Below are 21,234 nucleotides of genomic sequence, written 5' to 3' on the forward strand. Positions count from 1 at the left end.
CCTCGCGGCGGGCGGGCACGCGGGCGGTGGCTCCGCGCGGCTGCGGGCGCTGCCGGCGGGGCGCGGGCCGAGGGCGGGCGCTGCCGCCTGCCGCTGCGCGCGCTGCCGCCCCGAGCCGCGCTCGCCGCCCTCCCTCGCCCTCCCCGCGCGCCTGGCTCAGCGGCCGGCAACGCCACCCCTCCGCGGGCACGAGGGCGGCGGGGCCCCCTGCGCGCATGCGCCCGCGCCTGCCGGCTGCCCTGCGCCCGCGCCGGCGGCTGCAGCGAGGCCCCGCGGCCCGGCCCTCACCGCCGCCGCCCACCGGAGCCGCCGGGGCGCGGGAGCGGAGCGGAGCGGATCGGCACGGGGCGGGCGGGGAGGGGAGGGGAGAAGAGAAGCCCCCTCTGGCCACACACGGTCCGGGCAGGGGCAGCGGCACAGCGCGCATGCGCCGCCGGAAGAGGAAGCGCGCGGCTGGCTCGCCCTTGGGGCCGTGGCGCCGGTGCGGGAACCGCCGCTCCCGGCGGGCGGGGGCGGCCTGGGGGGCCGTAGGCGCGGCAGGGTCGGGCCCTGCGGCGGGCCGGGTGGCCTCGGCCGGCCGCGTCCCCCCGGGGCTGCGGGGGAGCGCGGCCCGCGGGCGGTTTGGCCGGCCCTTCCCTGGAAGCTGGGCGCAGGGAGGGCGAGCCCAGGTGGCGGGTTCCTGAGGGGCAGTTGGGAAGGGGAGGGGGCAGGCAGGCAGGCTCGGCGTGCCCGTGGCCGGTGGTAGCTCAGGCCTGGGTCCAGGCCGCTCACCGGTGAGGCTGGAGGCGCTGGGGCCGGCTCCCGGCGATCAGGTGCCCGTGTAGGGATGGCTGCGGCCTTGCCCCAGGGTAGCTCAGTCGCTGCCGGGCAGCACCTCGGCACCATGGTGGGTGGGCCTGGCTCTCAGACTGGCCGGGAAAACTGCCCAAAACTCTCCTCGAGTAGCAGAAGTGTTGTTTGGTGAAGGCTGAGGAGTAGTAACAGGGAGTCTATGTGGAGAGAGACTGAGCTCTTGCAAAACTCTGAATGAGAAATAAGAGCCATTATTTATTAGTAGGCAGGAACATGGGGTACTTGCCACCTTTCTCACTTGCACATTTTGTCAGACACACAGTTTTTGTCGCAGGCCTTTTTATTAATACCATGCTTTCAAGCAGATGGTGCATCTTTGGAGATTTGAATACACTGGTAACAAACAAGAAACGACAGCCAAATCCATCTGAACCTTGATGATTCCTGTGTCCTAAATCTACTTCTGAAGAATCTGGCTGTGCGATAGATACGTTTGTATTCATGAGAGGCTGGAATACAGGTGGTGGAAATGAAGTCAGAAGGATTACACATTTTTCCTCTCTTGCAACCCAGTATAGGTGTGCTAAGAACATGTAGAGAGACATAATCGCCCATTTAAAAAATGTGCCCTGATAATAATTACATTGAAATGACTTAAGTTCTTTAAAATCAGCTCATCGTAGTGGATCACATAATTTCTGGCAAATACCCTCACCTCAGCTCCACCATGAAGGAAGGGTTGTAAGGTCTTTCAGCAGGGGACACCATCTGAGCAATTTAGGTTCAGGCTCTGCCTTGGCTTCAGCAGAGCCTTCATTCTCCATTTCAGCTATCTGCCTCTCTTGCAGGCCTGCCACTATCACAGCTGCCTACTTCAGCACTTCAGTCCATGCATATACGCATATGACTTTTAATACCATCACTGACTGAACAAAAAATAAGTGAGAAGTGTTCTAGAAAGTGCTTCACAGTGGTTTTACATGATTGGAATTGGGTTCAATAGATGGGCTTACATGACATGTATGTGAAAATGTTTCTAGAAGACTGCAACTACTCTGGCTGCAGTTTTCCTGCTACAGACTTATTTTATGATATGCATAAAACCGCATCTTAAATTACATCTTTCATTTACAGTGTAATATTTAAAGTTCTTGGCTGGTGGTCTGCTGTGTTTTGTTAGCAAAACCAATCTTCCACTCTGTTTATGCATTCTTGCCTTTGGGATCTGGAAGATAAACTGGAAGATAGAGGGTTTTTTCTGTCCTAGTATATGTTAACATGGACTTTTACTGTATTACCTCCACTCTGTTTCTCTTCTTGAATCCACCAAAGATTAAGCCATAGCCTGAAGCGGTGATTTGGCTCCAGAATTACCTGGTGATTATGTACCAGAAGAACTGGGTCTCAGCTTGCAAGGAATTGAAGCATGGGAAACTGCTGCAGAGTACCAAATGCCACAAAAAGTTCTGTCTCTTCTCCTTTTAATGGGGTTAAAAAATAACAGTAAAAAGTGCAAATTCAAAAGAAGCTTCCTTTATGCAGATTTAGCTGCAGACAGAAATACCTGTTTTCTAATTCTTCTGTACATCTCTTGTATAAGAAAACCTGAGGAGACCAGAAGTTTAAGATCTCTTCTTAATATGACAACAGTTCTAACAGGTTTTCCCATGCATGGTTTCCAGTGAATGTACCTTGTTACACGTGGTTGAATGATAGATATAACTGACATCAGAGGATGTGCATGGGTTGGGGGAGGACTGGGTTAAACCTTATCACCAGCATATCTGGAGGCTGTGAATGAACCACAGGGCACAGCCTCAAGCTGTGGCTCACAGGGGGGAGTATCACAGGATCACTGAGGCTGGAGGGGACCCCTGAAGGGCCGTAGTTCAATTTCTAAATCAAAGCAGGGTCAAAGCTGAATTCAGGCCAGCTCACTCAGGGCTTTGCCCTGTGGGGTCACTGAAACCTCCAAGGACAGAGATTTCACAGCCTCCCCAAGCAGCTGGGCTCAGTGCTTGCCTGTCCAGCTTCAGCCTGATTCTTTTGTGTCACAGTAATGGGCAAAGTTAGTACATAAACACTGAGTAGGTAGCTTAGTGGTAATTGTGGATTAGCATGTTTTTCTACTGTAGTCTTTGTTGTTGCTTCAACACATTGAGAACCTTAATAATACATTAATCTGTTTTGTTGCTTTTAGTATCATTTCTAATCTAATGCTTTTATTTCATGCAGACTGATGTAATTTTTTTATATTAAACAACACCTGTGCTGTTGATCAGCAATATCTGGCAACATTCTCCAGCATCTGATTCATTTCGTTTTAATACCTTGTAGCACAGTTCAGGAATGAAATCTTGGATCTGTTGCAGTCGATAGAACTCCTATCAGATTTCGGTGAGATCGTGTCGTCATTTCAGAAACTGTCTTCATAGGTCTATATTCATCATTGCTTGCAAAAGGATAACATTTGCTTAATCTGAGGTCAACTTTTGTCCTGTGTGTTTGTAGATCTTCATGTTTTTCACACTGTGAATTCAGTATCATTGTTATAATATCTCAGTTTGGAGACAGTTTGACTGTCTTCAAAACTGTTCGCTATAAAATAATAAATAAGCTCTCCTTATACCTGAGAAGTGGCAGTGTAGATTCAGTTTTATAATAGTGTTTTCACTCTTTATTATGCAGATAGTTTATTCAGTCCCACCCATTATGAATTTAAAAATGTCTTGCAATAAAACAGTATCATGACCTTCTTTGCAATTTCTTGGTGTTACTAAGACTGTCAGAAAAAGCAACCAAGTGCCACATTCCTTGTCGTGTTAATGGGAAAATTCTAGATCTCACTCAGCAAAGTATCTCATGCATCCTGCACTGCTAAGTTAGCGAATACTGAAAAATACAAAAGTATAAAGGTAAGAGTATGTTTTAATTTCTCTTTAGGAAAATTCTCAGCCTTTTGGTGCTGATGTTTATCTTCTGAAATACAAAACTGATCATACAGCAGGCTCTAGTCATCATTTACTTGCTACTAATGAATTCCATATATAAATTTAGGCCAAATTGTTGTATTGTAAATCAGAGGTAAGATTGCAGTCCACACTATTATTGAAGATTTATGCCATTATTCAAATGTTGCCACAGTTTGGAGAAGTAGATCTTAGTTGAATATTTTCAAGTTTGCTCGACTACAGTGTATTTCTTTACCTAATGACATTATTATAAAAACACCAATGTGTGTTGAATATTCAAGCAGGGAGAAGCCAATAACACGTAATGGCATAGTCATAAATAGCTATAACATAAAATTTGATGTACTTTTCATATTTTGGACCCAATTCTGTTCTGTTGAACACAAAAAGGCCCTAGAGTATTAACTTATATAGGAACAAGACAAAAATAGTATCTTGTCTTTGTGGTTTAAAGCAGCATTTAAAGAACTGAATGATTCCTGATCCAATTTCAAATGTGCTGAAAGCCATTAGTCCTTTGATAAAGGACAAAGTTATTAAGGAGATAGATTTGTGAATCTATTCTGTTTTCAAGAATCAGTTTGTACAGTTCACATAGATTCACAAGGGATATAATTAGAAAATTAAATATACAAAATATGGAATGTATATGTGTTGGTTGGTGTTTGCTGGTGCTACATTTCTAAAAATGCACAATAACTTTCCTAAAAAGTAGCCAAAAATCAAATATGCATAATTAAGTAAGCAAATCTAAGTACATAGTTGAAATTCACCTCCAGAAGAGAAAAACGGTCTTAAGTAACAGTCTTAACCTGAGAAGTAATCCTGCAGAAACAGCATGCTGGTGGCCTGTGGTCACTGCATCTCTCTTCCAATCTGATATTCTTGGAAAAAAACATCATGGTCTTTCTCAGTCTCAGTTTGGAGAACTTACCTGGCAACTGGAATTCAGCTTTCCCCTTTCATTTGCCCTGTTAATACACATAGCAGCTCTGCAATGCTAATTCTGCCCTGAGCAGCTCCTAAGTGGTTCCAGGAAGCCCTCAAATCATATTGTCAGATTATGCCTAGGTTCAGTTCTAATGGGTCACAAAGTAAATAGGAGCAAATAATGTCATATCAATGTGTGAAAGACAAGCATTGTGCTGAGACTGCGCATGACACATGAAGAGGTTTCCCTCTACTAAGACCTTCACTGAAGTGCTGTGTACATTTTTGGGCTCTGTCCTTCAGGAAAGGTGTGGGATAATTGAAAGGAGTCCAGAAGAGAGGACTTGTAATGACGAAGATCCAGAAAACAAGATAGACAGAAACATGAGAACAGCTTTAAATACCAAGTTTGTTTCCCCTAAAGAAGACACAATTGACTGACATGTTCGGTAATAGTCTTCAAGTACATTAAAAGCTATTTCGAAGAGAAAGAAAATAGTCTGTTCTCATTTACTTTGAATACAACAGGAAGTAATGGGTGTAGATTGGAGGAAGAACTGATTTAGAGGGGATACAAAGAACTTTTTAAGAGTAAGGTTAATTAATGAAAAAGATTGCCTGGAAACGCAATACATGGAGTCCCAGTCACTGACCTTTAAGAACAGGTTAGACATCTGTTGGGAGATACAAATTTAGCTGATCCTGTCTTGAGATGTGACCTGAAGCCTTTTCCAGTCCTATGAGTCTATGACTGTGTAACTTCCAGCAATGCTCAAAGTTTAAACTGATCATCCACAGTTGAAATGTCCATTCCCCAAGGTCTGAGCTAAAGTCCATTAAAATCAGGGGGAATTTTTCCAGTGACTTTAATAAGCATTGGATCAGGCCCTAATTGAGTGTGTAATTTGGAGCTGCACATGGAATTTGATCCACAATTCTGTTAATGGTATTTGCAAACGAGAAGAATCCAGCTCCTTTTCCCAGGGTACGTTAGTTTGCAATGGTTACAAGAGAAAGTAAACACACACTGAAGAAGCAGTGCTAGATTTTTCTCACAAAATTGAGTAGATTTGACTGAAGACAGACACAAGAAGATCTCTGGGGAAAAATTAGCAACTTTTCTCAAGGTTGAACATTTTAGGCAGCTATTTTTTACATCAATTAAGCAGAGTCAGACAGAAAGAGACAGCAAAAACTATGTTAACAACACTTTAAAATAAATAGGTATCACGAACATGAGAATGAAATGTTTGTCTCTGCTGAAAAATCAGATTGGCTGAGAGCCTGAAAATGGGCAGAGCAAAAGAAGGGGAGACATGGAGAAATTCAAATTGTCAGTGGATTCAATCAGTTGCATAGTGACTCATGAGGAAATATCCATTCCCCCATAGTCTGTACCAAATAATGTAAAGATTTTCCTTCACTCTGAATGATCAATTAAACCACAAGCACTTACGCCAGCTAAAGATCTGCCTCTGCAGTGGCACATATTTATGCAATCCAGAGGAATACTAATATGCATGAAGTTAAGAGTCTGCAGATTTGCAAAATCACAGCTCCTGTGGACATCCACAGCTGCTCTGCTTTCATGGGTTGTGTGCATCTCCTGGAATTTTTTTCTCTCTTGCCCTTGTCTTGTGGCAGGAAACAGGGAAATGCTCAAAATGCTCCTCTAACAGATGCAGGAACCTAAGGTTACTAATATGGGGCTAACACACACATGAAAGATCTTTGCTCTTGATTAATTCATTATCTCTAGGAGTAAAGGTAAAATCATCTCCCCACTGTTTGTTGCAGACATGTTCCGTGCCTGCACACAAGCTTGAACGCTACCTGAGATCATTTATGAAATACTTACTTTGTATTCAGGGAAGAAAAAAAGAAAAAAAGTCTGCATAATATTATTGACGGACTCTTTGGCTGCCAAATACTGAATTATTTATACATTAACTGTACAAATGATACCCATGAGGGCCTGTTAGATTGCAATATGCAATTGATACACTCTGCAAAAACAGGGAGGTGTCTTTCAGACTTTGTTCTGGTTCTTTGCAGAGTCACGTTAAAACAGGTATGAACACTTTGCAGAGGTAAAGCTGGAATACCCAATTCATTTTTGAAGTTGCAGGGGGTAAAAAGGCCTGCAGAAAGCCCCATGTAGGAAAAGATGATCTGATCTGGATTACCCTGTGTGGGACCTTTCCACTGCCAACCCATGTGTGCCCATCAGCCAGATATCTTACCATCCTGTGCATGATTCCCTGCTGCTCCCCCTCCCTGTGCACAACCCAGCCCCTTCTGCCCTTCAGCATGTCCTACCTAGGCCATGGGCACTGCAACTCTGTGCACAGCTTTCTGCCCGCAACCACGAATATTCACCATTTTCCTCCCCCGACACCCAGCACTAACAGGGAGGGTTAGGAAAGGTGTACCCACTCACCTGTGACTTTGGTCATATGCCAACATACTGTTGCAGATAAAAACCATAAATAGATGTTTCAATGTTAAATTCATAATGTTAAATGCTTGTAAATACTTTGTTAGCATGCCTTTCAATACAGACTTTAACTGCACAATCACTATTTTAATTCCACGTGTTTCCTGGCTTCTATTCTGCTTTTCAGAGGGAAACACACTACAATCTATTAAGACTCCTCTGCTCCCACTCTATCACCCCAAAGCTACTTCTGTCCTGTTTTGCTAGGGGCTTTTTCCCTTCCCTCTCCACATTGTTCATGCCATTCTCTCCCTGCTGGCTATCAGACAGAGAGGCCAGAAACTTCCCCTCCTTTTACTTTCAAATTAGGCAGGTGTTTTTTCTCCTTTGTCCCTAGTATGAGAAAAAGCAATTTAATAGAAATTAATACCAATTTAATAGAAAACCACAGTCAGCCACTGCAGACCTGGAATGTGATATTTTTTCCTGTGCCTGGCCATTCTTTGCATTTTTTTTCTTCCCCAAGCAAGGCAAATAATAGAAATTAGGAAAATGGGAATCTGTAGTGGATCAGAGAGTAGTTTCTATTAATTCACCACCCTCCCTCTCTGGGCCAGCACCAGAGGCTTCAGAGAGTCCCACCATAGACAGACAGCAGATAGTATCACTTCCACAGTAAGATTCATCCTATTCTTAAATACTGACTTAAGGCTTAAGATCTGAAGCACCACCTTAGATACCCTTATGTCATTTTGTTCTCTTTGTTCTTTCCTTTCCAGTGATTCTAGTGTAATTTGCAAAGTTATCAGCAAAGGGTTTATGTTTTCTTCCAGATCACTGATAAAGACATTGAGCTGTGTTAGCCTCTTTGAAGCCATTAAATAACCCATTAGAAGAGAGCAGAAACATGCTGATGTAGCTGCTAATTGATTCACAGAGCATTTGATACAGGTAAATTGATTTTGTATAGTACCAGTGGTTTTTTACCAGATTGTCATGCATGGTTATATCAAATGACTTAAAGAAATCCATGTATATTGTCAATCTACCTTAAGGAACTGCATTTTAGTCTCATCTTGTTGCTTGAATGCACCTATTTTTCATAAAAAATATATTGATTAACATTACATAGTTACTACCTATGAATTAATTTCTATTGGTTTCTGTCTTTATTAGCATTTTGCCCAGGGTCTATGTAATGCTTTTAATTAGCTGAACCCATCATACTTATTTTTTACAGCGTACCATGTTCACTGCTTACCAGCCCTGAAATTTCCTCCATGCACTAATATTTGTTCAGAATGACTATGCATGGCTCCAAGAGTATCCCCACCAATTTTTGTCATACTCCTGGGACCATTCAACCCTGAAGATATAAATGTGTTTTGCTTTCGCTAATGAATATTCTCTCACACATACAGTGAAAGAGAATTTCATATCACTTCATTATTATAATAGAAAAAATCCAGCTTTTCAAAGTAGCTTCATAAAAACTGTGATTTCTTATCTGGAAAGTAGTACCCAGATGAATTCAGTTTCATTCACATTAAAGGCAAACAACAAATCGTTACATTTTGCTTTTGTTAACTATTTAGAAACAATATAATTGTGACAAACAGCTGAGCTGGATTTTAGCTTATGCATCAACAACAAAAATTTTAACCAAGTTAAAATATTGGATGTTCAATCTCAGAGATAACTAAGCCAAAAAGGTCACCCTTTAGGCAATTTTCACATTGTAAATTGAGTTTCCAAGTCTGGCATGTAATCTTCAGCAAATCTTAGGAGGCTTGATCTGGATAGCTTTGATGGGCAGCAAAGCAAGAAACTGCATCATTATGTTTTTAGTAAGTCACATTTTAAATCTGAGAATTAGGCTCTTCCTTAAAAACTGTCATGCATTTGGGAAAGCTTGTGTATTGCAGTGACATCATGCATGATATTTCTTCACAATTTTTTTCCTTTATATTTACTGAAAAGTGAAATGAGGTTTTAAGTCTTCTGTTTGTCTCTTAGAGAGTGAACTGAATAGAGGTTTCTGAATGACTCATTTGGACCACTGACTCAATTGTAACAATTTCAGTTACAATTCATTATAAAAGACTGGACAGGATGGGAGGGCTTCTGGCAATATTATGACTGGCCCAACATCTGATTGTTTCAGCCTGGATAACATAAACTGATTCATTCTTAAATGCATGCAGAAGTAACTCACTGGATGGGATGATCATAGCCACATCTATCAATTATCTGATTTTATTTTTTTATATTCTTTTCTAGAAACTATAACAGCAGAGTTTGCCCAAGATGAGCCTAAACAGACTTTTGCACATTACTGTCCTTGTTGCCTTTGTGTAACCTGCGTAGCTAATAAAATGAAACTCTCCCTCATTGTGTCATCAGCAGATACCAGATGGCATCATAAGAAAATTAAATACTTGCAGTTGCCTCACAGGAAAACTTAGAAATGCACAAACCCACTCATGAAGCCTACTCTTGTATGAGGCAATACAGAGGCCAGTTCTGATGGAAGTGATAGAATTGCCATGGAGACCTGACAGCGTGGTAATTCAACAGACACTAAGACAACCCCAGCCCTCAAGGTCTCAAAGGCCTGACTTTGAGGCCAGAAAGGACGGATACATACATCGGAGGCATCTACCCTGGTGGGAAAAGGGTAACAATCTGTCATATTCTGTCCAAATGTCACTTTCCGTAGGCCAAGTTCCAAGTATGAAAGAGGTAGGTAAATGACAACTGTGACATTATAGTAATGGTTCTGTTTAAAATGCTGGATGACTGCAAAATTTGATAGAGAATTTTTCCATCACCTCATCACATACTTTTTATGACATGGTTGTATATAAAACCAGATAAGCTACCTAGCCTGAAACACAGCTTGCTTACATTTCCAGAATGACCTGAAGATACCGTAAGAAAACTACAGGTTCCTGAACTCCTAACTTCCTGCCTGTGGCTGCCTGGCTTAAAGTATACGTTGGAATTAGCTAACATCCAGGATTTTGTTAGGGCTTGGAGCGTCCAAGGAAGGAAAATTTCTGATGCTGGTTAAAAATGGCAGGGATCATGTCTTTTCTCAAATGTCTCTGGGAACAGGGATCTCTCATAGAAGTTCTGGCATCATTTCACCAAAAAAGCTAGCTTTATTCAAAAGCAGACCTGTCAGAAGGCAGTCTTAATAACTTCAGTCTCTGCTGCGCTACCCAGAGACATGGGCTGAGTAATCTCACCAAATAGCTTAGTAACCACTTTCTTAGAGCTTTGAAACCCATAGCTCCCAGACATCCTCACCTTGCTGTCACTGATGTGATGCGAAACAGGCTTCTTAGATGGAGGGAACTTCAGAAGGAGGCTCTCCTTCTAATCTTGTAGTTGCTTCAGGCCCTGTAATTTTTTAAACTGTGTCTATCGCACAAAGAAGGATGCAATTTTCTGCTGTGGTATGCATCTTTCACTGGTGTGTGATTCACAGTGAGATGAGGTGAGGTGTCTGAAAGACATGCCCGCTGACAGTGATGACTTGGTGACTCAAATCTTGTGGATTTTCTAAAGCATCAGTTTCCTCCTGGGAAAAATAAAATAAAAATCCCTCCATTTTATCTTGCAGTGATGGATGTTGTGTTATTGTAAAGCCTTTATACTCTCAGCAGCAAGTACTTAAGTACATACTACATGCTGTGGTTAAATCAGTCAATGTGAATCTACTTGGATACATTTATCACCACCTCATCATTTCTTCCTTTTTCTTCTCTGGAACAATTTGCCCTTTTCATGCAAAATTACCCGTCATTCCAAGACATCATTCAGCCAGAATCAAGCTTCATGAAAAGCTAAACAATGCTGGCAGGGTGGCTGCGTAAGTACATTGGAATGTATTAGCCAAAGCCCTTTGTCCAGGGCTCCAACTCAGTAAGGTGTCATGGACTACACGAATGAGTATCCTCTTTTATTCAGTGGACTTTGCACTATGTAAATTCAGGCATACCCACATGTAAAGATACGGTATCATTTTTTACAGGTGGAGTCTAGGCACCTGATAGGCTCTTAATCTTGTATTTGTTTATGCTTATTTATTAGCCAGGGTTCTTAAGTAACAATGTTGGTAACGTGGCTGTGCCATGAAATGCATGTAATGCACTCTGACCATTTGTAACGTGACATCCTGTTTACCCCAAATCTTCCATTTCAGACATCACTTCTGTTCCTTCTCTCATCACCTTGATGGGGTTGTGACCCACCATGGAGAGTATCTTCCAGGTTAGGATATCATTATGTTGTTTGTCCCTTATTTTCAATCCTAAACATTATTTTCCCTCTTCAGAATTTTGTGATCAATGTCATATTCTGGCTTTGTTCTCGTTTCGAGAAACCTATTTCCCCTCCAGAAATTACACCTCCTAAAAACGTTAAAAAAAGACTGTGGTGAAAACACTTATTAAAAAAAGACATTTCCTTTTCTGGTTTCTCTGTCATGAGGAAACAAGTTTATCTGTTGAGAGCCCTTTCATAGATCATTATGAGTTCGTATTTCCAGCACATCTCAGAAGCCTCCTTTGTGTTCCAAACTGCCAAGAAACTGAGTCACCTCTATTAGAAATGTCAGCTGCTAGTACGGCTTCTGCTCCTCCTTACTGAGACTATGGGCAGAACCATTGTGGTGTCGAAGGCTATGCCATGGGGGAAGAGCTGGTTAGATGCCAGGAGGTGGTTCAGATTGCCACCCTGAAAGCAAATTTTCCCCAAGAACCAGGAATGACCTACAGAGTGTGGTAAAACTCAGAGGACAAATGGTATCTCTAAAGGGAATGGTGCCAGGAAAGCTATTTTGTTCCAATTTGGGTTTCTGACTGTCTCAAGAAATAGCACAGAAAATTTAAGTCTTTATTTTTAATGTCCTTTCTGAGGGCTCTTACTAGATTCCTGCTACATGTTTTATGTTTTTTTAGCCAGTATCTACAGTGCAAAATTGTCCCACATGATGAGTGATGAACACAGGAACTTGGATATTTGGTAGTCATTCTAGGTTTGCTAATGACTTGATTTTTTGCAGAGCTAGAATATTGGAAAAGGATTTTGAAATGCACTGTCGTCCAGGTTGCATCCATTGCTCTTCCTTGCTAAACCTCTGCGAAAACTCCCAACATATTTGTCAGCAAAGCAGCCAGCTTCTTTGAAGATGACAAGAAGCAGGGATTTCTTTTATAAGGTGCTTAACCCACATTTCAATTCTATTAAACAAGTGAAGAGAAACTGTTACTATCCTCTTATTTTTTATTTAAGTCAGTAACAGCAATGCTATTGCTTGCCCCCCAAGACATGTTATATTGACAAAGAGGAAGGAACGTGTTGTTCATTTTCCTCAAGGGCATCTCAGACATGTAAGCCAACTTCCTTATTGATTGGTACTTGTCAATATGTAGTCAGAAGCATAAGGATTGTATGTCTTTTAGTCCGTAACAGATCATTTCCCCAGAATACTCTACTTGCTGTAGGGGAACAGGGATGTAGTTGTTAGGTATTTATCTTCTTATTTAAACATGTATTTTACTGTCATGGAGGGCACAGGCATGGCACTGACTCGGTAAAATTAATGTGAATTAAATGGACTTCAGGGGAAATGCATTTTTGTTTTCTAAAATTCCCAGAGTGTGGCAATCAGAACGGTTGAGTGTTTAATCATAAATAAGGTGTGTCTCAAAGAACTTTTGACAGATGATGGGGAAGATAAAGCTTGGATTCTCAGGGAGGTTTTGAGAAAACAAGGTCAGTACTTTTCAAAGAAAGCTTTTTCTTTTTTTTTAATACTTGAGGGAGTCTCAGGGATAAAAATGATTTCTGGCTGGAGTAATTTAACAGCCAGAACAAAGAAATCCTTCCCAAGCTGATAAACATTTAATACCTAACCAGAAGCCTCAAAATTCTCCTCCACACTAGTGCTAGAGTTTTCTGCACTGAATAATGACATCTTATTAAAATCCTGTTAATTGGTGTGGCACTAAATGCAAGTTAGTACAGGTCTCCTACACTTCAGGTTCTGCCAGTGTACTATCTTCAGGTTTTCACAACTGTGTTGCAAAATAATTTCAGTAATGCTTCTACACCATATCTATTGAAAACACAGTGATTATGAATGCTAATATTATGAGCCTGTCTTCATATTTCTACAAAATACACGACAGTGGTAGGTGATAATTCAAACTAATGTGCATCAAGACCCACTTGGTAGTATCAGAAATACATAAATTTTGCAGTAAGGACTCTTAATTGAAAGAGAAGAAACCCATCTGACAGATTTTTCAGACACAAAAAAGGCTGCGTTTTGCTACGTTATGCTGTTACTTATTCCTGCTCATCCTAACCTGCTAAATGTGATCAACCGTTGATTTTACAGTTTCTAGTAAAGATTCTTACTTTTTACAGTGAGAGAGCATTTATATCAAGCAATTAATTTACCCCTGGTCCAGCTGTTAAAAAATAGATTTAATCAAAAGCAGATATTATTAATGGTCAAGAACCCCATTACACATGAATGCATCCTATCGGCGATGCTGAGTCCTTAGGGAGTAACCTGCACCAAATTAACGGAGGCATTTGCACAAATACTTTCAGCCAGTCATTCCTCCCATGAGTGTTTTAATACTTTTAAGAAAACTACTTTGTAGCCTCGTGTAAAACAACACTGAAGGGGGGAAAAAAAAAACCATCCTGACCTCACTGTTTTCCTTTCAGGGAGAGGAGGCATTTCACAAACGTGGTAGTAGTCTAAACACTTTTGCAGATTTGGTGAGGGGGTGGAGGTATGAAGTAGTTACATGGACTATTTCATCAGCCTTGCTGTCCTGATGACAGGGGATCACACCAGGGTGTCCTGCGATGCATTTTGCAGAAAGACTGAAGGCACAGTCGTGAAGATTTTGAAGGCCAAAACGTCAAATACTCTTCCTTAAGTACCCCAAGACACAACCTTCAGTCTTCAAAAGGAAAGCAGATTTATTTTCCAGCAGAGATGTATTTCCAGCTCCTCTCATTGCTAAACTCAACTCTAAACTAAGCTAAAGCACTACAAGAACATGCTTCCGAGCCACGTAAAACATCCCATTGACAATGCTGTGACTGATCCATTGAAGGGCACAACTCTCTTTCCACACTAAAAGGAAAAACGGTGTTTGCTTCTGACTTCCCAACACACTGATAATAGTTAGGAGAGGCTTACTTAGGCTTTCCTTGAAGTAAGTACATCACCTCTTACAGTTTATGGTTATGTACCTGGGTTCATTTTTATTTATGCATAGCTAGAGATAAGACACATAGTTTTTTCAATACAATTAGAAATGCTTTAAAGCAGGGAACAGATCCTGCCAGGTAACTCCAAGCAGTAACTAAACTCACAACCCTTTGTAATCCCTGTCTAATCCCCCTTGAAATACTGGTTTCTCCTTACAAAGAGAAATGGCGTCTGTGGTATTATTTGAATTACAGTGCTTCTTGTGTACTGTTGTGCACTGAAGTTATCATAGTAATTAGAAAAGCTTTACTCAAAAGCCTGTTTTTCCTTAAAAAACCTCCAACCCTTTATTCCTCACAGTTGTGGTAACAACTTTGAAAATATGACCCAGACAGTGCAAAAAACTTCTGGTGAATTTAAAGACATCTTGAAACAATAGCACTAAGAGGTATGAAATACTGCATACTTCTTAAGGGAGTGTTAATTCTCAACTCCTGAAGACAAGTTTGAGGGATATAAAGTAAGGGGGGAAAAATTAAAAATAAAAACATACAAAAGAGAAAGTGTCTTATGAGCCATACTAGGTATGATTGCTATTCAGAGCAAGTGGTAACTGTAAGCTCATCTTCTACTGATAGCTACACTTCTAAATTTCCAAGCTGATAGCGGCTCACTCGGGTACTTCTCTTGTAATGGATAAATCAAATAACTTAACAAAGGGATTTTCAGATAATCTTTTTCTGGTTTTTCAAAGTTCACCTGCACTGCAGGATCCTCTAGGAATACATACAGTTTCTGCTAAAAAGCCAGCCACACACATTTCAAGCAGGATTTAAATCCCAGGTAAGCAATCCAGACTGCAGACAGCCCTTTTTCAAGAGAAGATGAGGTGAGAAATAGGACCTATTTTGTTCTGCTTTATTGAGACCAGAGACATCCCCAAATCAGAGGTATTTAAAACATTTATTAGCGTTAATCATTGTAGGTTAAATAAAACACAAAAACTACATTTTAGGGCAAAAAATATTACTAGGTATGATACAATTAATGTGTAAAACAGAAGGTAAAGTATTAACAGATTGCAGCATCCCATACGTGAAGCGAGTGGGTCCAGCCCAGTCAAAGCCCTTATACAAAAAAAAAAGAGGAAAAGTACTTATCAGGTGATTTTAAACTGACAATGTATCACTTTGGTTTAAATAATTAAGGGTAGGATAGTAAAATATATCATCATTGTACTAAAAAAGTCTGATTATAGTCAGAGTGCTCACATGTATAATCTAATCACGCTTATTACCACATGCCATGAAGGGTTAGGGAAGACAAGGGACGACAGGTAACTTTTCTAGGTAACCACACAGACCCATGTTCCATTGTAGCACTGTAGATAGACCTGCTGTACCATGAACAAAAATAATACTTCTTTCTTCTTTTCTTTTTTCTTTTTTTCAGCATCACTTTATTACTTGCGTCTCAATTCTTGGATAACAATGGTCTTTTTTAGATTTCTCAGTCTGCAAGGTGAACTTTTTCTAGAATATGCCATTTTCACGCATAAGAATGGCAAGTCAACAATTGTACCTACATGTATCTCCGTCTTCTTGCTACCTTTGATCCGTAACTATAAGTTCATAAAGGTGAAATGAACATTAACAAAAAATGTACTTACAGAATACAATGTGCAGTATATGAGAACCAGACATAGTGAAAAAACACTACATGTCAGCATAACAATATAAAACTGTACTTATATACACACACACATATGCCGAGCATATATGAAAACTAGTTCCTTCATAATCTTATTTTTAAACTAGTTCATGACAAGCCAGAAAAGCAAGTCACCCACAACTGGACAGTCACAGTCTTGAGTCACGGTGCAAACAAGCTCCACCAAATATCCTTGGCACTGCAGCCTATGCCTCGGTCCTGCTGCCAGCTCTCTTGAGAAAACCAATTATGGACAAATCCAGCACCAGCTGGCCAACCTAGAACTGCAGCGTTATTGTTATTATTATTGGCTTATTATTATTATAACAGATCAGCTACAGAGTCAGATGCTCCTGTACAGTAATCCAGCTTTTCACCAGCCATTAACTATTAAGGGGAATTCTGGTTGTTGCTGCTGAAGCATTTGACTCAGAGTTTGGGTTTTTTTTGTATGTAGTTTTTCTGGCTGTTTATGAAGGGTGGTGGCACTATCCAAGCAACACAGGCAACAAAATGAAGAAGAAATTATGAATTTTGCATTTGAAAATAAAAAGTGTAAAAAAAAGTAATTGTAAAAACAAACCATTTCCCCATTTGAAGAGGCATGGTAAAGCTGCACTTCAGCTTTGATGAACAGCGGAGAGACAACGTCATGGTCAAAGGCGAGCCCTATCTTCAAACAAAATGCGAGCAGCTCTACACAGCATAGTGGCCTGTTATTTTTTCTACCTGTGACTTCAGAGTTCCCTACTAACTCTCCATAAGCTCCCCATAACCCAAATCTCAAGAACGTGTATGATCAGAATCCTTATTAATTTAAATATTTTTCTTGACTAAAAGCAGAAAAAGGTGATTTAGATTTGGTCCACCAAATGCAAAAATACCTTTGAGCCTACTTAGCCAGCATTTGAATTTTAAAATCTGCCATAGATCCATTGTAACAACTTCCAATTTTAAACTACTTTAGCATATAACTCATAAACCTGTTCTGATTCACAAACAGCTCAACAGCAGCTGAGAGAGCTGGTTTTTCAGAACAACATCCCATACAGATCAGCATCAATTGCCATGCAATTCTAGCATAAATTAAGAGTATACAAGGTACTTGCAGAATTGTCTTACAAAGCCTTCAGACATCTCAAGTAAGGTTTAACGAGGTTTGAGATGTCACATTAGAAAAAAAAAAATACACCAAAAGATTTATGACAGCTTAAAAATCAGTTATGGATGACTAACTATACATTGAACTAAAATTTATGGCACCTTTAGAAACATGGGTTCAATCTCAACCTTATTTTCTTGGTAACACATCTACTTTTACTGGGTTTTATTTAGGAAGAACCAGATCTCTTGCAGCATTGGGTCATAGATCCCATAAATTATATGAATCTGTGATGTTGGTAAGTTTGATATTTCTTCAGTGCTGCAGGCTGGGTTAACCTCTCCCTCCACAGCCAGGTAAAGGAGCCAGGCACCCCTGGCAGACTTGCTTGTACTAGGACGGGATGAAATGTTACCTGAAAGAGCCTGTCTCCCTCCTCACCTATCAACAATGATGACTGCTGAATTTTCACTTAACGCTGGACTACCTGTAAGATTGTTGCTGCAATGAAGCAGCGATGAAGATCTCATACCAGCACAGGTGACAAGAAAGTTGACCTGCAATGCCCTTTCTCATGGTTGCTGTCTGAGTCTGTGTATTATCTGAGGGCGTATTTTCAAGCATGAGTGCTTTCAAAGGAGTCCAAAATATGGGGAAAATGGATTATATGTGAAAAAACAATGCAGTTTAAGACTCTTAGATGAAGCCCAGTAGAATGTTTCTCACCCGTAACTACTTCAAGCTCTCTTAAGACAAGGAAACCTTCCCATTGATTTAATCTGGCTCTGTTTCAAGCCCTGATAATTACTGCCATTTTATCAAAGCAATCTCACAACCAAGCAATGAAGTCAGGGGGAGGTTTTGTATAAACACAGAAACGCAGCTCTAGCCTGCCTGTTCATAACTTATTGTGGAAAGCTGTTTTTCCCTTTCGTTTGCTCTTCCTAAGTCCCCCAATAAATGTGCAGCGAGGTTAATTTTCCTCGGAAGAGAACAAATTAATATTGGGAAATGCAGGCTAGATTTTGGTTTTGAAGCCTGCGTTTCTCACCCTAGTTCCCATTTCCAAAGAAACTGATGAAATGATAAATTTTTATTTTATCATCTCAGTCACACACATTTGTAAAAAAATGGAAGTGGAGAATGCATACAGTTTTACATTATTTCTAGTTCATAACCACCTATTGGATTTTTTTTCTACACTGTGTTTTCAAGTGCCTCAGGCTTCTAAGGTATCACGTAGTGGCTCCTCCCTACTGCATCCCCACACAAGTGAGGAGACCACTCCACAAATTCACAGAATTGCATTTGTGAAGCAACGTTCTGGTTTCTTTTATTAGATTCCAGCTTTTAACCCCAAATTATATTGTGCTCTTTAAAGCTGTTTTTGTACAGAAATATCACCCTTCCAACTTGAAGACTTCTCTGTGTGCAACAGTGAGACCATGAGGAGTGCAGCACCAGCCCCCTCTTCTACAAATCAAGGAAGCGGCATCTTCGAGCAGAGGCAACATTGGACAGGGGCACAGATTTGGAGGAAATCTGGTAAGTAGTTGAGATTAAGCTGGCGTTTGCATTCTTTTTACAATTTCAGTAATTAACGAAGCTTACAACCTGGAAAAGGAATCAATTCAGGCAAAGCACAGCTGGCTGCATCTTCACTTCTTTCCAGAGCAGACTGGAACTGCACGGGTCCAGCAGTCTCCTTCATGACAACTCCTTCTTTCACATACACAGCACCTCCTGACACAGATTTTGATTTCTAGACTGTAAAAATTGCAACCGCTCATCCTTTGGATCAATTTTTTTTCTAGTTAGCAAATTCAGTACATTTCTTGCTGATTTTTACTGAAAGTATGAGATGAAGCTACAGATTTAGAAAAATACTAAAGCAAAGTCCAGCCAGAAAGATGGCAGAAAACCTGTAAGCCCAATTTCAGGTTTTAAAGGGTTTTTTCCACTCTATTATTACAGAGAAAACTCTGAAAACATGCCAAGTCTACTTTGCAATGTAAGAAAAGAAGTTTTTGTAGTAAATCTAGATTTTATATATAAAAGGATCTTTTTATAAAAAAAAAAAAGAACAATCATTGGTTTAAACAAAGAATTGGAGCACTTTGAAATTGTAATTTTGACAGGGTATTTGAGAGGATTTTCCAACTAGGATTTGCAAATTCCCTTTGAAGTAAAGCTTTCTGCTTTTGGTCCTTGCATTATTGCTCTTGGGAAGTACTGAAACTACCGCTTTCAAGATAAGGAGCCACTTCACTGGGATCAGGAAGTCCATTCTCGGTGAAAAAAGCAAATGGTGCTGTTTTTCAAGTAAATCTAAAAACATCAAGCTGGGTCAGCAGCACCGCCTACCCGTCTGTGAAGTCTGCTTTCCAAGTTTGATTGCTCCATTGTTACTGTTTTCATGAGGATCTAAGGGTGGAATTTGTCGGCCTGAAACACACAAGGAGACACTGAATTACATTTTCCTGTAGTAACAAAACATGAGATAACAGAATGATTTAGCTTCTGTAAGAATTAGATCTGTGAAACTTCACCAGAAAACAACTGCCCCCTGTGTACCTTGAATCCATCCCCTTTCATCCCGCTTATGAAAGAAGATTCTCACATTTAAAAAAATGCATGAAATACAACTATCGAGCATGCATGCAGTACACTGAAATTATGTTATCCATGTATTTTTTAAAAAATAGTTATCTTATTGAGCACCTTACAAGTAAGAATGAGAAAATTCTTGGCTTTCTCCTAATTCCTCTTAAATGTAATGGTGCTAGTTTAATGAGATCTTGGCTGTCCTAAATCTGCACAGCGTTTAGTCCTTGTACGCTTGAGTTTTACAAAGCACTGTAACTAAATACATGCTGCCTATACTTGAAAAACAAATCTGTTCTTTTCATTTAATCCCCGCCTCCTTTGAGGGGGTACCATGTCTTTGCAGTTGACAGCTTTCATTACTTAACACAACCCCCCAACCCTCCTGACTTTTTAATCATCTTATGAGGTGATTATTTTAAGTGTTTGAGAGAATTTCAGCCATTACAGGAGAGCCCGAGATTTTTCCCAGGGGCAGAAGGCACTGCTCCAACTGTGTGACCTTTTAGTACTCCTGCATCTTTTGTCTAACTGGCTTCCTACTCATGCACAACACAGTACGTGCTTAATAAAAAGAATTATAAATGGAAAACCAAGATCCTCCCAGGTTCAATCTGTCCTCTGTCTCTGGTGTGGGTCTGGCTTTTCCATTAAACACATTGTGTGATCTCTCCATCAGTATCTTGGAGAGCTTACAGTCACGGTAACGTACTTTCTCATTACCTTGTGGATCTCCTGGAATTTTTTTCTCAAGTTGAGTCTACTTTCTATGAATTACTCCTGGGTTTACTATTACTCATGTTAAATAACAAGAGTAAAATATTTAACATTTGTTTGTTATATGCCACTTTCAGAAATCATAAAGTTCCTGTGAACAGCTCATCATAATCCAGGTGGATTTCACAGTTCAGATTTCCCCATTTAGTCAGAGCCCTCTCTTGCCAAATGTTCTATGAATTATGTACCTATGTTGAAGCCCGAGTCCTACAAATTACTTGGGAGAGTGGTTATGGGAGGGTGAGGTAAAACGCATTCCCAATGAAATCACACAGCAGAACTTGTCCCTAAAATACCTTTGCTCGAGACTATCAAAATCTCACCTTATTCAGGCAGTTCTGGACAGGTATCTTATACAACAAAAGTGTGACTTTTGAAGCAGATAATGTTGGGTGTTTGTACAACTGAATGAGAGGGGGGAAAATTCCTCACATTACTAAGCTAAGGATACTGGGTTTGGTCCAACAGGGTGAGAAACAGTTATCTTGAGGGCTGAAGCACGTATAAGCACTGACATTACAATACTACACAATATTCAGGTCACTAAAATATCAGCTTCACACCCTGCTTACAATCTGTTTGGACTTCATGTTTGTAAGTGCCCTTCCAAACTAAAAATAAAAAGCAGACTGGATGGTTATAGGCACAGATGTTAGATGCATTA

The 21,234-nt window shown here is 40.5% G+C and overlaps 1 protein-coding gene and 1 long non-coding RNA gene across 6 annotated transcripts in view; one reads left to right on the forward strand and one right to left on the reverse strand.

The window, feature by feature from the left end:
• Nucleotides 1-35: 35 nt before the first annotated feature.
• Nucleotides 36-13,194, forward strand: LOC121084345. 4 transcript variants are annotated; one of them, XR_005826694.1, is made up of 4 exons: nt 36-8,082; nt 9,535-9,873; nt 11,342-11,409; nt 12,203-13,194. It is a non-coding gene; the product is annotated as an uncharacterized LOC121084345 (long non-coding RNA). The 4 variants fall into 4 exon arrangements; XR_005826693.1 differs by having other exon boundaries at nt 36-3,707; nt 4,998-8,082; nt 9,535-11,409; XR_005826695.1 differs by having other exon boundaries at nt 36-3,707; nt 7,965-8,082; nt 9,535-11,409.
• A 2,127-nt stretch (nt 13,195-15,321) lies between these two features.
• RAB31 (RAB31, member RAS oncogene family) overlaps nt 15,322-21,234 on the reverse strand; it is a 68,320-nt gene continuing 62,407 nt past the window's right edge. For both annotated transcript variants that reach the window (XM_040586490.1, XM_040586491.1), the window contains exon 7: nt 15,322-19,634. In XM_040586490.1, coding sequence (XP_040442424.1) covers nt 19,537-19,634 — 98 coding nt within the window. In that variant the 3' untranslated portion in view covers nt 15,322-19,536. The remainder of the gene's footprint in view (nt 19,635-21,234) is intronic.

The sequence above is a fragment of the Falco naumanni genome, chromosome 3 (genome assembly GCF_017639655.2).
Source record: "Falco naumanni isolate bFalNau1 chromosome 3, bFalNau1.pat, whole genome shotgun sequence".
Classification (NCBI taxonomy): Eukaryota; Metazoa; Chordata; class Aves; order Falconiformes; family Falconidae; genus Falco; species Falco naumanni.